The sequence below is a fragment of the Gobius niger genome (genome assembly GCF_951799975.1).
Source record: "Gobius niger genome assembly, chromosome: 16".
In the NCBI taxonomy this organism is placed as follows: Eukaryota; Metazoa; Chordata; class Actinopteri; order Gobiiformes; family Gobiidae; genus Gobius; species Gobius niger.
The window spans coordinates 9,729,640-9,744,423 of record NC_136867.1 but is presented as its reverse complement, the minus strand read 5'-3'; the positions used below and the strand labels follow the sequence as shown (position 1 = coordinate 9,744,423).

At 41.7% G+C, this 14,784-nt stretch overlaps 1 protein-coding gene across 1 annotated transcript in view; it reads right to left on the bottom strand.

Moving 5' to 3' along the window:
* Positions 1–236: 236 nt before the first annotated feature.
* The window catches only part of htr1d (5-hydroxytryptamine (serotonin) receptor 1D, G protein-coupled), a 35,363-nt gene continuing 20,815 nt past the window's right edge, over positions 237–14,784 (bottom strand). Inside the window, exon 2 of the mRNA XM_079573763.1 lies at positions 237–2,929. Coding sequence (XP_079429889.1) covers positions 1,110–2,231 — 1,122 coding nt within the window. The 5' untranslated portion in view covers positions 2,232–2,929 and the 3' untranslated portion in view covers positions 237–1,109. The remainder of the gene's footprint in view (positions 2,930–14,784) is intronic.

Below are 14,784 nucleotides of genomic sequence, written 5' to 3'. Positions count from 1 at the left end.
TTTGAACTGCTTTATCTAATTGATATCTATTAGAGTGTTAATTGTACAATGATACTGGGATCACTGCGTGTTGACTAGAGAGTAAACTAGTGCTTTTTAAGACGGAGAGAAAAAAATGGATTCTTTTTTCAGGTCGATGGGACGACCTTCTGCATATTTTGATGTCAGTCACTTGATATTCTTCGCATTTCTCAAAATACACTTCTGGCAGACACAAAACTGGGCCTGGAGGAGGTTCTAAGTACTTTACTGTACCACAGACATCAGAGGAACAGCAGCATAAATGACACAGAAATCACCACACTTTTCATGGCTTTTCACTGGCATATTAATAATCAATATTAAATCCAGTCAGTTCAAGCAGTCAGCTCATTGCAGCGGTCCGTGCTGTTTTTAATCTCTGTCTCATCCACAGAGGTGACAGCCGCGCTCCGGCATAGACTTCTCTCCATGTGCTTATCGTCTACTGGAGTCCATAATATGGATGTTCTATTCTCAGCATGCAGACACTCTAAGATGAATGGACTGTACATGTCTAAGGGCTAACGCTGAGCTGTGCACACAGTTCAGAGATATATATATATATCACATTTTTCACGTTTAAAAGATAAATATATATTCATTATTATTTTCTTCAATATTGTTCTGTGAGTCCCAGAGAGAAGTGTCAAATACAGCTGTCTAAGCCATTATGTCACAAAGCTTTCCTGCTAAGTAAAGGTCAAATAAGAAACAAATAGCTTCTCATATGCATTGTAATGGGTTGCCTGAACAAGCAGAAATGTATCCACATGCTCGCGATGCAGGCACTTGTGAAGCTGAATTTGAAACCATTCAGTGGTGAAGGTAGCTGTGGTTCAGAATGGCTTCTCCCTGCTTTTACAAGCTTGTACTACTCAGATCATTGAAACAGTCTGACTGTTGGCTTTATTTTGCTTTTCTCCACATGCACATAATCACTTTGGACTTTGGACTGCTTTAAAAACCATGGGTAGGAATAAGAATGAACATGAAGGTGTGATTCTGGTCTGGGGTGTTGATTTCAACAGGAAACCAAAAGCAGCCACATTATCAGTCACATTATGATGTGTGGCTGACAGATCGGCCCTTCAGATTCTGCGGAGTTTCACAAGTTTTTGGAAAGCCTGCTTGAACTCATCATTGAAGACAGTGTAAATGACGGGATTAATGAGAGAGTTCAGGTAGCCCAGCCAGGTGAAGACATCAAACAGCAGTGGGTCCATCCAGCACTCCGTACAGATGGCCGTCACCAGCGTAAACACGAAGAAAGGCAGCCAGCACACGATGAACGCTCCCAGGATGATGCCCAGAGTTTTGGTAGCCTTACGCTCCCGAGCCGCACACAGCCGTTTCCTCTCCACCACGCTGTCGGCGAGCTTGACTTTGACACTGTTGACGAAGAGCGGAGAGCCCCCTCCTCCGGTAGAGTGCATGTTGGCCTCGGAGTTCAGCGAGCAGAGAGAGGAGCCGGCAGAGGTCTCGATGAGCTGAGCCGTGGTGAAGCGTTTCCCACTGGCTGTGGGCGTCTTAAAGATCCGCGAGCGTGCAGCCACGTAGATCCTCCCATAGAGAATAATCAGCAGCACGGTGGGCACGTAGAAGGCGCCGAAGGTAGAGTAGAGAGTATAAGAGATCTGATCAGTGTTGACCATGCAATCCGTCAGCTCTTCATGAGCCTTGGCCTGTCTCCAGAAAAGCGGAGGCATTGATATGGATATGGAGATAACCCACACCACCCCGACCATCACCGCAGCCCGCCGCATAGTGCGCCGCTTGGAGTACTCCAGAGCGTCTGTGATGGCCCAGTATCGGTCCAGGGCAATCACGCACAAATGCAAGATAGATGCCGTGCAGAAAGTGATATCAGATGACAGCCAGATGTCACACATGATCTGCCCAAAGGACCAGGTCTTGCTCACAGTGTAGACGATGCTAATGGGCATGACCAGAATAGACACCAGCAAGTCTGTCACAGCCAAAGAGCCTATTAAGAAGTTGGCGGGGGTGTGTAATTTTCTCGTCAGGTAAATAGTCGCAATGACAAAGGCGTTGGAGAGCACGGTGGCTAAGGTAACCAGCGCGAGCACAGCTGACAGGGAGATCTGAAAGCCCAGCACGGTGCCCTCGCTCCATGGCTGCACCGCTCCGGCCTCTGGGACCTCGGTGGAGTTCAGCAGGAAGTAGTCCAGGGAGCTGTTGTCCAACTCCATCCCGGGCCTTATTCCTCACAGTCGCATTCTCACGCGCGCAGGTCACCACATGGCGCCAGGAAGCTCTCCCTCTGGCTCGGCTTCTGCTGGAAATAGATTGCCTTTCGTGTCGGGCAAAATATATTCCTTCATTGCGCCATGATGTCTATAGCAGAAAGTCTTTAGCCCCGCATTTTTACTCCATTAGTTCAATCCTCAGCCACACTCCTGAGACTTAGACAGAGTCATTTAACCATTTTTTGTTTATCGTATTGATTCGTTTTCCAGTGTTGTTGTGCGAGAACAAACTCTCATTGGTATTCCGGCCCGGTGCAGCAGACACTTCCCTCTCCCCTGTGCCTTATCTCATCTCGCACCCAACAACAGCACCTCCACAGCAGCCTCCTATCTATCACACGCCTAAATGGGCTCCTCCTTTTCAATAAGCCCGCCGAGGAACTGCGCACGGGAGATGATGGCCACAGATATATGCGGCGCCTTGTTGTCTCTTATCTATCCCACAGTCCACATGAAGCCCGCTAAATTGGAGGCCTCGGCTAAAACCTGCCCCAGCAATGTGCCGGCGGAGATACAGGCGAGGAAATGTCCAAATCAGCAAGTCAAAATGCAGTTTTCCAGTGTCTTGAAAGGCTGCCGTGGTCCATCAGGCAGGCACGGGGCTGTTGAATTGGCGGTTCTTTGAAGAAGTCATGTCGGCCCTGGGGAGACAGAGGAGAGAGAAGTGAGTTGGATTTGTGAAACAGAGAAGTAAACACCCATGAGCGCAGTGACCTATGCAGACGGGAAAGGCCTGCACAATAAACTGCTTGATCAATTCTGGCCTTTTGTTAAACGTGTAATATTTTAGGTCCTGTTTACAAGTTAGAACCAATGGAAGTATGAGACGAGCAAGTGGATACTTTATAATCCTATAACTCCTTTTACTGAGGCACAGAGAATGGCTGCACTGTTAGTAAGAATACTCAATATTGGTAGTAAAACCAGGATGTAAGTTTAATATTTTATGATAGCGATAAGTGTAAGTCTTTCCTTTCCTTTAAAACAACAACATAATATTGTGCCCACTTTAGCACTATAGATTTACTAAAAAGTGGTCCAAATGCTCTATTGCTCAACGGAAAAGGAGGAATTGTTTGTCTTTAGTTTTACTCAAACGCTCTCGACTGAAATTTTTCATTTATCTGCAGACTGAATTAAAACTTAACTAAGCTCTACTGTGTCCGGGACTTATCAGCTTTTTAGAAACTGGCCCAAACCTATTTTGTGCTGAAAGTGCTGGGGTGACAGTGGTGCAGCTGGTAGAGCGGGTCGTCTCATGATCAAAAGGTAGGGGGTTCGAATCCCAGCATCTGAAAATGCCCACTATCGCCCACTATGTGTCCTTGGGCAAGAAATGTGTACCTTGGTGTGTGAATGAGTGTGAATGGGTAACTGGTTACTTGCTGGGTAGAGCTTTGGGCCTGATGAAGGTAGAAATGATATAAATTGAGAACATTTATCAATGCCTGGATTTTATTTTCAAATTTACAAACTTTGTATCAAAAAAAGACTTTTATTTATATAATCCCATGTCAAACCTAATATTCCTATATTACAACAGGGACAGATCATTGCTTTGATTTGGGCATTTGATCAGGCACGGTGGCACAGCAGTTAGTGCTCTCTTTTAAACAATAAACATCCTGGTATGGCAGTAGGTTTGGTTTTGCTGGTTTACGACACCCTGCCAACAATGCACACAGTGTGGATACAGAAAGATAAAGATAAAAAGGTTCTCATGGCTGCTGTTCATATTATAACAATATAAATCTTCAGATGTGCTTCTTTCTCATGATTAAAAGTGCATTGCTCCCCCGCTGCTTCCTTTGTCACACACTGTATTCTTATAGCCTCATTAGCTGATCATTAGTTCCTTTACTTTTAAATTATGAATTCTAATGCATTTCAAGTATCTCTTCTTGGCTGGTACAATGGAATTTCCTTTATTTAGTTGCGCATATGGTGCCATTGCCCATCCTATTTTGAGGTATTTATTCACGAGAGCGGATTCTTATTCCAAGCAATAAATGTTTAATCTGAGTACATCCCTGCAAATGAGCTGCGCTCGGTACATTATGGTACATTGATCCATCAGGACTGGATAAACACCAGGCAGGAGGCATTATAATTGGGCCGCTGTATTCTTTTTCATGTATTATTGCTGAAAACATAAAAGTTGTGTACATTGCCTGAAACTTTTCATTGTGTTCTAAAGCCTCACAGGGGATCCATGTACCAGAAATTGCTTTATTCTCCAAAGCACCGAGTCATGTTTCCTCATGTCCGCTAAATCGCTGTGCGGGACTCTGCATCGACATCCCGTTTAATGGCGCTGCATGGGAAATTGGTGATATTTCTGGAAACCGTCCCAGCCGCCCGGAGCAAACAGAAACGATCAAAGTACAAAAAGCTAAACGTGATGGTATGGAGAGGACGAGAGGAGGAGAGGACGTGGTATTGAGTCCCGTGGGTATACAGACTTCAAATGTCTGCTAATCATTATAGAAGGGCTATCATCCGGCCAGCCTCCTTGCTATTTTACCCACGGCCATTCATTATTGAAGAGCCTCCTCTGTACACTGACCACTTGGAAGGAGAGAGTGAAGGAATGCTTAGGGAGTGCCTTTTCACATCTGCAAGAGGATATTAGGGTAGATATTTTTGCTGTCAGCATCAGGTTTTTACAAAATTAGGTTTTTATGCAATTATGTTACCCATTCACTCATCTATTGAAACCACTGATCTCATTCAAACATTCAACTGAATATGCTTCAACCTATAGTTTTGTAGTAGCGAAGCTCCGATGGCTGTTTTGGCCTCTCGCTGGTCTACAGAGTAAGGGTGAAACTGTATCAAAAAACCTTCATTTTCTCTTTGTGTTGAAATGTTATTTTGGCAACAAACAAGATATATCCAGTTTTGCTCTCTGCCATTTTTATCAAGCAAACAAAGCTCACAAAGGTAAAAAGATCGGAGAATCCTGGTTTACCAACCCATCTTACAAGCTGTAGAGGGAAGAACCAACTATGAGGAGGTTGGGTCAATCCACAAAATGATATGCGGCACCAGGCAACCACAAAAATAAAACATACCCTCTGGAGAGAAATGTACTTCACTGCTGATGCAGTGCTATACAACATGTGTGTGTGCACTCTCACAGTTGCACCTTTAGGGAGTTTTAACTTAATACCATGGATCTGTTTAGTGCTTCAATGACCCAAGGGGCTGAACATTGGATTAAGTATCTCTGCCCCAATTTACATGCAATTGTTAACCATTGCTAACCTCTTTTCAAACACAGTCCATCATTTGACATTTTTGTCCCACTGGAATATAGAGGGCACATTTACTTTGATTTAGTATCCCTTGTTATTACATCCTCTTCACAAAAATGGAGACAAACTTAATTTGCTTTCACATTTTTCAAACATTTTTGAAAATGTATTTGCAACAAGACTGCAAATACTTTTGACTGGACAAATTCATACAAAAAGAAAATATTTGAAACAATAGTCCGAATGGTTTTAGGACAAATCCCCCAACAGGCAATAATACAAATGACTGAAGCAATAGCAAGAGAAATTGATAATAAAAACAGTTTTATAAGTTCTTCATAGACTTACAAAAGGAAATCAACACTACATTGAAAACTATAAAAATATGGTATTAGGAATTGCTCATAAATGGATTATAAGAATAGAAAACAATAAGCTCAGATAAACGATACAAGGTCAGATCTATGCGACCTCAATTGGGGGGTACCTCAAGGATTGATACTTGGACCGATGTTATATATACATGAAGGATTTTCCAAAAGCTTCAGAGTATTTTATTTGCAGATGATACAAGTTTATTTATTCTGTAAAAAATATACAAGAGGTAGTGGAAATAGGAAATGAAGAACAAAATAAAACCGTGGTTTATCCAAATTAATTAGCTCTAATTGTAAAAAAAAAATATATATATATATATATATATATATATATATACATATATATATATATATATATATATATAAAATATTCAATAACAAAAGAAAAATGAAATCAATAAAATAGATGGGCTGGACATTCAAAGGGTAAAGGAAACAAAATATTCAGGAGTCTCCTCAATTGTAAATCACACACAAATTATACAAAGGAAAAATAGCAAACATCCAAGAAAGGTTTAAAAAAAATAAGAAAGTCACTGCAGTCTGAAAGGAATTTACATTTCCCAAGTTCAAAACCAAAGCAAAGGAACGGACTGTCACCGTTAAAGGAATGAATTTGTGGAATGCACTTGACAAAGAAATAGAAGAAGAGTCAAGACTAATGAAACATATAAGCAACAATACCACTCGTGCTTCACAACTAGAAGGTCCCGGGTTCAATCTTCAGGGCCTTTCTTTGTTGAGCTTGCATGTGGCTCTCCTGAGGTTTCTTTTTTCTTTTTCGGTTTTTGAGTTTTTCCTCGCTGTGCCGTAGAATCTAAAGACGGCTCGGTGTCACCTATTGCTGACGCTTATTTGGACATTATGTTTGCCTGGATACATAATTCGCCTGAACTTTACATTGTCTTGTTTATCATTTGTTTCATTGTTTTTGTGCAGTCCTGTGGGGAAACTCCTGTTGTGATATTGGGCTATAAAAAACTATTGATTGATTGTATTTTGAATGTTTGTAAATACTGTAAATAAATAACAAATTGTAAATATTTGTACAGGACTTGGATGTAAAATTATCTGGACTAACTAAGGGGGCAGATCAGAAGAAGTAAATAAATACAATGAAAATGACTGGTATGAAATGTTTTGAATTGAATATGTCTAATGATCCAGTAAGTGAATGAGATGGACAAAAGGTTCCAGAGTGTAACACTGTGAGATGAAGGTAGCTGCAGGAGTCTCATCAGCCGCTCTTGATGAGATGATGTGCATGTTTACTGTTGTCTCACTTAGAGGAGACTCTGATGCCACACTGCAGACTGCCCTCACCGCTGACTGATCACTGCCTATTCCCATGAGATTAGACTATAACGGGGTAGGCAAGGTTGCATTGTGGAGGGCCTATTTTCATCATTGTAAAAAACACCCAAGGGCCGAAGCTCAACAGTGTCCTAAAGTAAAGAACTGTTTTCTGCAAATGCCAATGTTTTACATCAGTGGTTCCCAAGTGGCAGGGCTTTGGGACCCACCATTACCCTCGGATGACAAGCCGAAGACCCCAAAAAATGTAATTTGTCATATATCGTGTAAAATATTGTATTTTCCACACGTTTTTGTTGAACAAGCAGTAGATATCCCAATAAGATTGAAATTATGATCAAAACAACCCAATGACATTCATTTTAACAGACACTGTTAGTGTTTTCATGCAGTTTCAGATGGAAAACATTGAATAAATGTTCCCTATAGACTTGCGACCCACTGAAAATGGTTCCGTGACCCACTTTTGGGTCCTGACCCACCCGTGGAGAATCACTGTTTAACATTATATATGACCAAGCGGGATGTTCTGACATTTTTAAAATACTGACACTATTTCTCTCATTTTTAGACAATTTTTAGGTGTTTAATCTCTTATTTGCACAATAATATTTCACATAATCCTCTTAGGGGCCAGAGGTTCTGTGCTGGAGGGCCGGATTTGGCCCCCGGGCCTGCCGTTGCCTACCCCTGGACTATAACATGTGGCACTTTAAAACATGATTACTGTTGAAGATAATGGCCACCGTTCTTTTCAACATGAGCTTTTGTCAACTCTTTTGTGCATCAGACAGCATGAATTCGTTCAAGAAGAAAAACAAACCAGTTTTTCCGCCTGTGACACAAAACAGCAGAAGGATGTGTTGAGGAGAACGCATATTTTAATAATAATACTGGTGGGTCAAGAAAAGTCATTTCACTTTTGTTTGGTTGTGTTTTCAAAAGGAGATGGAGGAAGTCATCTTTAAACTTCATGGAGGGTGGGAAACTTTTGTCGGCAATATACTTCAAAAATGATTCATAATTCATAAACTCTTTTTGTTTGTTTTATATCAAACAGAATCATTTGTACCAGTTTCTCTCACTGAGAACATTGTGTCTCCCTGTGTGGAGGGGCTGAAGCAAAGAGTCAATACAAAGCATGGTGTTTCCAGGTATGCCATAGTGAATAGTGTCCAAGCCTTATATATTTCACTAATGATTTTGTTATATACTCTACACAAAGGGGGTCATTTATCATACAGGTGTTAAATATGGTACAAAATGAAAAATAAAGCCCCGCATGTTGCACCTAATTTACCCACTGGTATAGCCAGTATTAAAGTGCATATGACACATTAGACACAATTTTTGCTAAAACATAGTTAACACAACTGTATTTAAGATTTTGCAATAAATGTTACCCAGCTTTCTTTAGCTTGACCATTTTTGTCATGTTTATAGTCGCACTTCCTTATTGGACACTGACAGGAAGTGACATGGATAGAGGCAAACCATTTTAAACTGTTGAGTGAGTCAAACTGCCATGGAACTTTTACCTCTATCTATGTCACTTCCTAATATAATATGGATTTGAAAGTGAATAGGATTTGATTGTTTTTTTGTTTTTGGTTGTTTGTGAATTGCGAGCTCAAATGCAAACCAATGCTAACTGAATGAAATCATAATCAAGGTGTATAACGTTACCTTGACCCTTAAAGCAGTGCTAAATGACTGTTGCCCCTGGAGGCCACAAGCACAACTGCAGATGTCGTAGCAAGTTGCGATTTTTTAAGGTGTTAATTGTCTTGGAGAGTAAATACTACGCTGACAGAAAAGACAAAAGGAGAGAGGGATATCGTACATCCAATTACACAATGGAAATATTTATTTTCACTCAAACTTGGCTGTAAATACTGTTTAAGTGGCGTTAGCCCGCTGGCCTGTTAGCTTCTTCTTCATGATTCCATTGGTGTGTATTGGTGGCTCCAACCCGGAGGCAGCGAAGTTGCAATTGTGGTTTTCTGGCCAGAGACACCAGGGGGAGTTGAAAGACCCTCAAATCCTCCCGTTAACACTTGTCCCCCAGAGGGACTACGGAAAGGATTTATTAAGGTAAAAAAGTTACTTAGTACTGCTTTAAGTAAATAAGTTTAGTGTCATGAAAACATTAGTTGCTTGCCGTGTTTTTGCTGTAACTTGCCACATGACATCTCTGCTTTTTTTTAGCCTAATGTCTTTTGTGCATTGTCCGTGAACAAGATTAAAAAATAAATTCAAATTCTCCTACGGACCACTGAGAGGACATGCAAAGAGGGTACAATATGGAGATCAGTCAGGGCTAATTTTACACCGAAGAGCTCAGATGTGTTTGACTAACTGAATGTTAACTTCACCACAGTTACAGACACACTGCGCCAGTAAAACCCCAAACTCCCGCCATGTGCCTCCTCTCAGGCCCCATCGCAGCTTATTGACTTCATCCTAATGGCTCTCTGGGTGGAAATCTGAACAGCTCAGCAGCCTGTGCCAGTCAGTCAGCAACAACAACACAGACCAAAGCTGAACCAACTGTGGGGGATCGTACAGGAAACCAACAAGGACAAACGCAAACCAGACAGTGACAATTGACTGTGATGAACAGTGTGTGGAAGGTATAAACTCTGGAGCTCAGACCCTAATAATAGTAAACACTGGTTTCTGGAGAAGTGTCACCAGTGATACCCAATAAAATGAATTCTGCGCGGTCAACAACATGCGCTGACAGCACCGTCCGGGATTAAGGACTAGTGTGTTAACCTGTGCCCTATATGACGCACATCGATGTAAATGCAAAGACACACCAGTACTGGCAATGAGCCGCTTATATATGTTTGCACAGTGTTGCATCATCGAGGACTGAGAGGAAAGATAAGAGCAAAGACAGAGTATCCTCGACCACACGCTGGGAGTGCATTATCATTACACTACTGAGTGCTGTCCCATGGATCATAATGCCTCCTTCACGCGGGATTACAGAAGACAGCAGGACGGATGAGGGGGGGTGAGGGTTCGTTGCAGCCTTGGGCAAGACACTTCACCCACTTTATTAATGGCTGAAGGGTGTAGGTTGATTCAAACTCTTAGAAAAATCAACTGCAAATGAATCTGCAACTGCTCTGGAGAGTCATTGTTATTTTTATCACTTTGTTTATGAATATGCTCTATAAATAAATGTGCCTTGACCTGAATGTAAAAAGGACGTAAGCCAAAAGGGGAAACTAACTTAAGTTATTCGATGAGCTAAAGGCTGGAATGGAGTGAAGGCAGACAATGAAATCACCGGAACCAATTTCATGTGCATGGGAGATCGCCCCACATGCTGTGCATATAGGAGCTATTATTGCTCCACAATAATGTGGTGTGTAAGTGGGTTCATCTGTAATGAGAAGTGAGCATATAGGGTTTGTGCGTTCACATTTGTGCTTGAATGCCCTGATTGGGGTCGGCCATATGATCCCCTGGTACCTATATGTTTCCCTGGTTAAAGTGGTCCTAACTTTCTTTCTCCTGATAAACAGTATATACTGTATGAAGTTTTAAGATTTTTGTGTACTGTTCCCAGTCCATATTTCCCATGTTTGTCAAAATGTGTGTGCTGCCGGTCATGTTTAAACAGTGAACTGCAATTTGGCCAAGCAGTGCTACAGTTTCAAGTTGATTTAATTAATTCATGCAAATCAAAGACTGAATTTCAGCAAGAACTTACAATAAAGCACTGAGAAAAAAAAACAGATCCCTATTTCAAATCCACAGCCTGTTGGCAGTACAAATTGTCCAAATTTTATCTGTTTTTTATCTGTCAAATTGTCCAAGTTTTATCTGTCTTATTGTTTGGTTGTATGAATGTTTTTAATGGATTTTATGTGGTTTTATTGTAAAGCACTTTGGTCGCCTTGAGTGTTGTAAAGGGCTCTATAAATAAAATTTGATTGATTGATTTGAAATCTTCCAGTACGATATTTGTTTGTTCTCACAGATTTTCTTTGGGAGCTCTGAACTCAGGTTTAAAGGATCACTTGGTGCAGTGAGGGTCCACTCTGGCCCTTCTCACTGACCAATAGCCCTCTCTATATGACGTCAAAACGCCATCTGAGAAGCGGCTCATTCATACATGAGGATCAGATTTGGTACAGTGAAGAAACCTGCATGTGTAAAGTGATAAAGCTTTACTTTAGTGAATCTTGACTGAAACGTGGAGGAGCGTCTGTAACCGGCGCTTGTGGAAGTTTGTAGCACAATCAGGATCAACCTCGCTAACAGTTATTTTGATGCGGTTGCGTGAGTCAGATGGATCTGTGAGTGGCTCGGAAACAAAGGCAGAGGTCAGACAAGCTGCATTTACCGTTCCCATAAACACGCTAATGCAGCTCTTGAAAATGCCCATGAAATGGCTTTATGAAACAGTTTGCTCCGCTCTGCCTGGCGCTTGTGCCGCGGTTGGCTGTACAGTCGGACTGTGCTGAAAACTGTTTACAGATCTCCTCAGGGTCTGGTCCCCGGCACAATGAGATAATGAGCTTCCTAATGAATGGAGATGAGGGAAAGATTTTCTATCACGAACAGGCCTCTCGAAATTAGGATGTGACTGTTGCTTTGGAAATGATGCTTTTCTTTCTCTGGTTCTTCCATTCACACAGTCCAGAGCAAAATGGCAAGGTGGTTCGTTTCTGTTGATATGCTCAGACCACTCTGGAAGTCATTTTATCACAGCGTGACAGGTAAACATTTCATTAAACAATATATGCATCTCCAAAGCTCCTACTAATCAGGCCAAAATGCGGAGGATTACGTATCTGTTAAGAATAACTCCTGGGAAGAGGTCTAGGCATAACAAGATGCAAAATGAATCACCATAAGTTCAACCCTTGTCTTTTGTTTTTCGCAGAGGACAACGTGGGCGGCGACTTCCATTATAATTTACAGAAGGCCTTGTAGAACTGAAAGAGGAAGCTCACTTTTTCTGAGCAGATTATTAATACGACGAAAAGTAGAAAACTTGTGCAGATGCCAAACCATTTTGTATAAGTAAATGCTCAGTTCAGCCTCAAAAACGAAATGTTCCAAAGCGCGGCACACAAATGTTAATGAATGGACTGCAGTGTGATGGTTTGTAGCCATCATCTACAGATGGTCATTTATAATTCATGAGCGAGCGGTTGAGTGGTAAGTCTGCGGAGGAATGGAGGAAATGTTCATTCCGCCGGTATATATATATCTATTGTTATGAATATGAAACAGGTGGTCCATTTACGAAGTCGCTTACAATGCTTAAGATGGGAAATACGCTCCATAATGGTCAATATGTCATGTTTTTGTAATGAACATGGTCCTGGTCATGTTAAAGCTGATGGTCAAACAAACAGCATGTAATCTGTATACGACATTGAGCAACATTTGGCAAGAGTAAAATGTGGTAAAAATAGCAAATATTCAAATGTATCAGACTAACGTGTTGATTCATACAAATGACGAAATGCTGTCATTGTAAAAAAAAAAGAAAGAAAAAAGCTGATAAACAATTCTGTGTTAATGTGTCACTGGTGTTTACTCCATAATGACTAATAGGGCAAATAGCAAACAGACATTGTGTCACGCAATCTGTGTCGACCAATGTCCTGGTGGTCCACAAACAGCACGCCGCAGTTTTCACTCACATCATTCAAAAAAACAAAGGCAAAGTTGTAAGCCGTGTTGCCGCTTTCTGTGCGGTGAGGAAATACCGCACTTCCCCCACAGTATTTAAAGTTGTAACACCGACCAATAGCGTCATATGGGGCCGTTAACAAGCCGCTGTTTTCAAATGCCCAGAAACTCGACCTTCAGCGCGCCCTGCGGCTCACTCAAGGTTAATCTGGGCATAATGACTCCATGGAGATGCGGTAGGTGGCTGTAGGTTGATTAGTGGACGTGAGGAGCGCATGATGTGAATGGCTGACATGGATTGTGCGGTGCAGCCATGGGCCCATAACTCATATTCTATTCAGGAAATGAATTCACCTTATTTCTCTGGGGTGCGGCTGTTTATCAGAGCTGAGTGTTTGGAGGCAACAGCGCGGCGTGTGAGTGGGCTTCTTTGACACACACATACACACGCACGCACACAGACGCACACACACACGCACGCACACACATGCTGGATTCATGGCTATAGTGGGGACATGATAGACTTACAGTATTTATGCTTTCATTACGTAAACGATCCCTTATCTAACCAGTAAATAACGTTAATGATGTTACGGTCAAGGTCAAGTTTATTCATAAAGCACATATAAAACAACCATCGCTGTACACAGTGCTGCACACAGGCCATACAACGTGCAACAAAGTAAAAAAGACACAATGAAATTAGAATCAAGACTGTCACCAATAGTAAAAACAAGAACCACCAAAAAAAAAAATCCCGCTCAGCTTGTGTTAAAGGCCAGTGCAAACAAATGGATCTTCAAAAGAGATTTGAAAACATTCTCTCAAGACTGAGCTGTTTTAACACTCGAGGGAAGACTGTTCCAAAGCGTGGGCGGCAAAGCCTCGGTCACCTCTAGATCTCATCCACAATCTCGGGACATCTAACAACATCTGATTTGCCGACGCTGTCCTCTTTGGGACATCATTAGGACAGGAGTTATGCGCTCATATCTCCGTGAGCCTGTGAGCAAGCGAGCTGCAGCGTTTTGTACCAGCTGCAGGCGATGGATGGATGCCTGGGCTGATCTATAAGGAGTTACAGTGGTCCAACCAACATGAGATAAATTCATGGACTACACGCTCTCCACCAGCCTGCGGCAGGTGAGGTGTGACTTTACTGAGAAGATGTAGCCGATAAAAGCCTACTTTTACTGCTGAGCTGATCTGCCCATCCAGCTTGAAGGAACCGTCAATAATCACACTCAGATTTCTGACTGCTCGGTGGCAACTCAGTGGGCCTAGAAAAGAAAAATCAAAAGGATTCCACCAAAAGCTACAACCTCTGTTTTGTATTCGCTAAACTTTAAAAAGTTTAGAGCCAACCACTGCTTCACTCACTGGAGGCAATTTAACAAGACGTGGGCGCAATCTGCATTATGTTTTAAAGGCAGATAGATTTGAGATAGATGTTTCTAACCTGATCTGCTGGTAGTCTTTCAGGAAAGAACGAAAAATCATCAGTAATTAATTAACTTAGAAAAAAAAGACTGTCCAAAGATCACATTCTTAAGTGGACATATCGTATATAAATGGCTTATAAACCTCAGCATTGATCATGTTTTATTCAGTTAAATGCTTTTGTGGATGGAAAGGAATCACTAAAGGTAGTGTTACTGCATACATTTCTTTGTTTGGCTTTATCGCCCTCTGCAGGCAGTAGTGAGAGTTCAGCCAACAGCATGCTAGCAAGTCTATGGTGCTGTGATAAACACGATCAACCACTGGTCTGTTAAGAGTCCAGGGAAGAGTTTTCAAGGTTCAAGGTAACTGTATTTATACCTGTAGAATTGTTTTGCAGTTGAGACTTGGCTTAGTTACATTTTACAATTTGGGAAAGAGAGT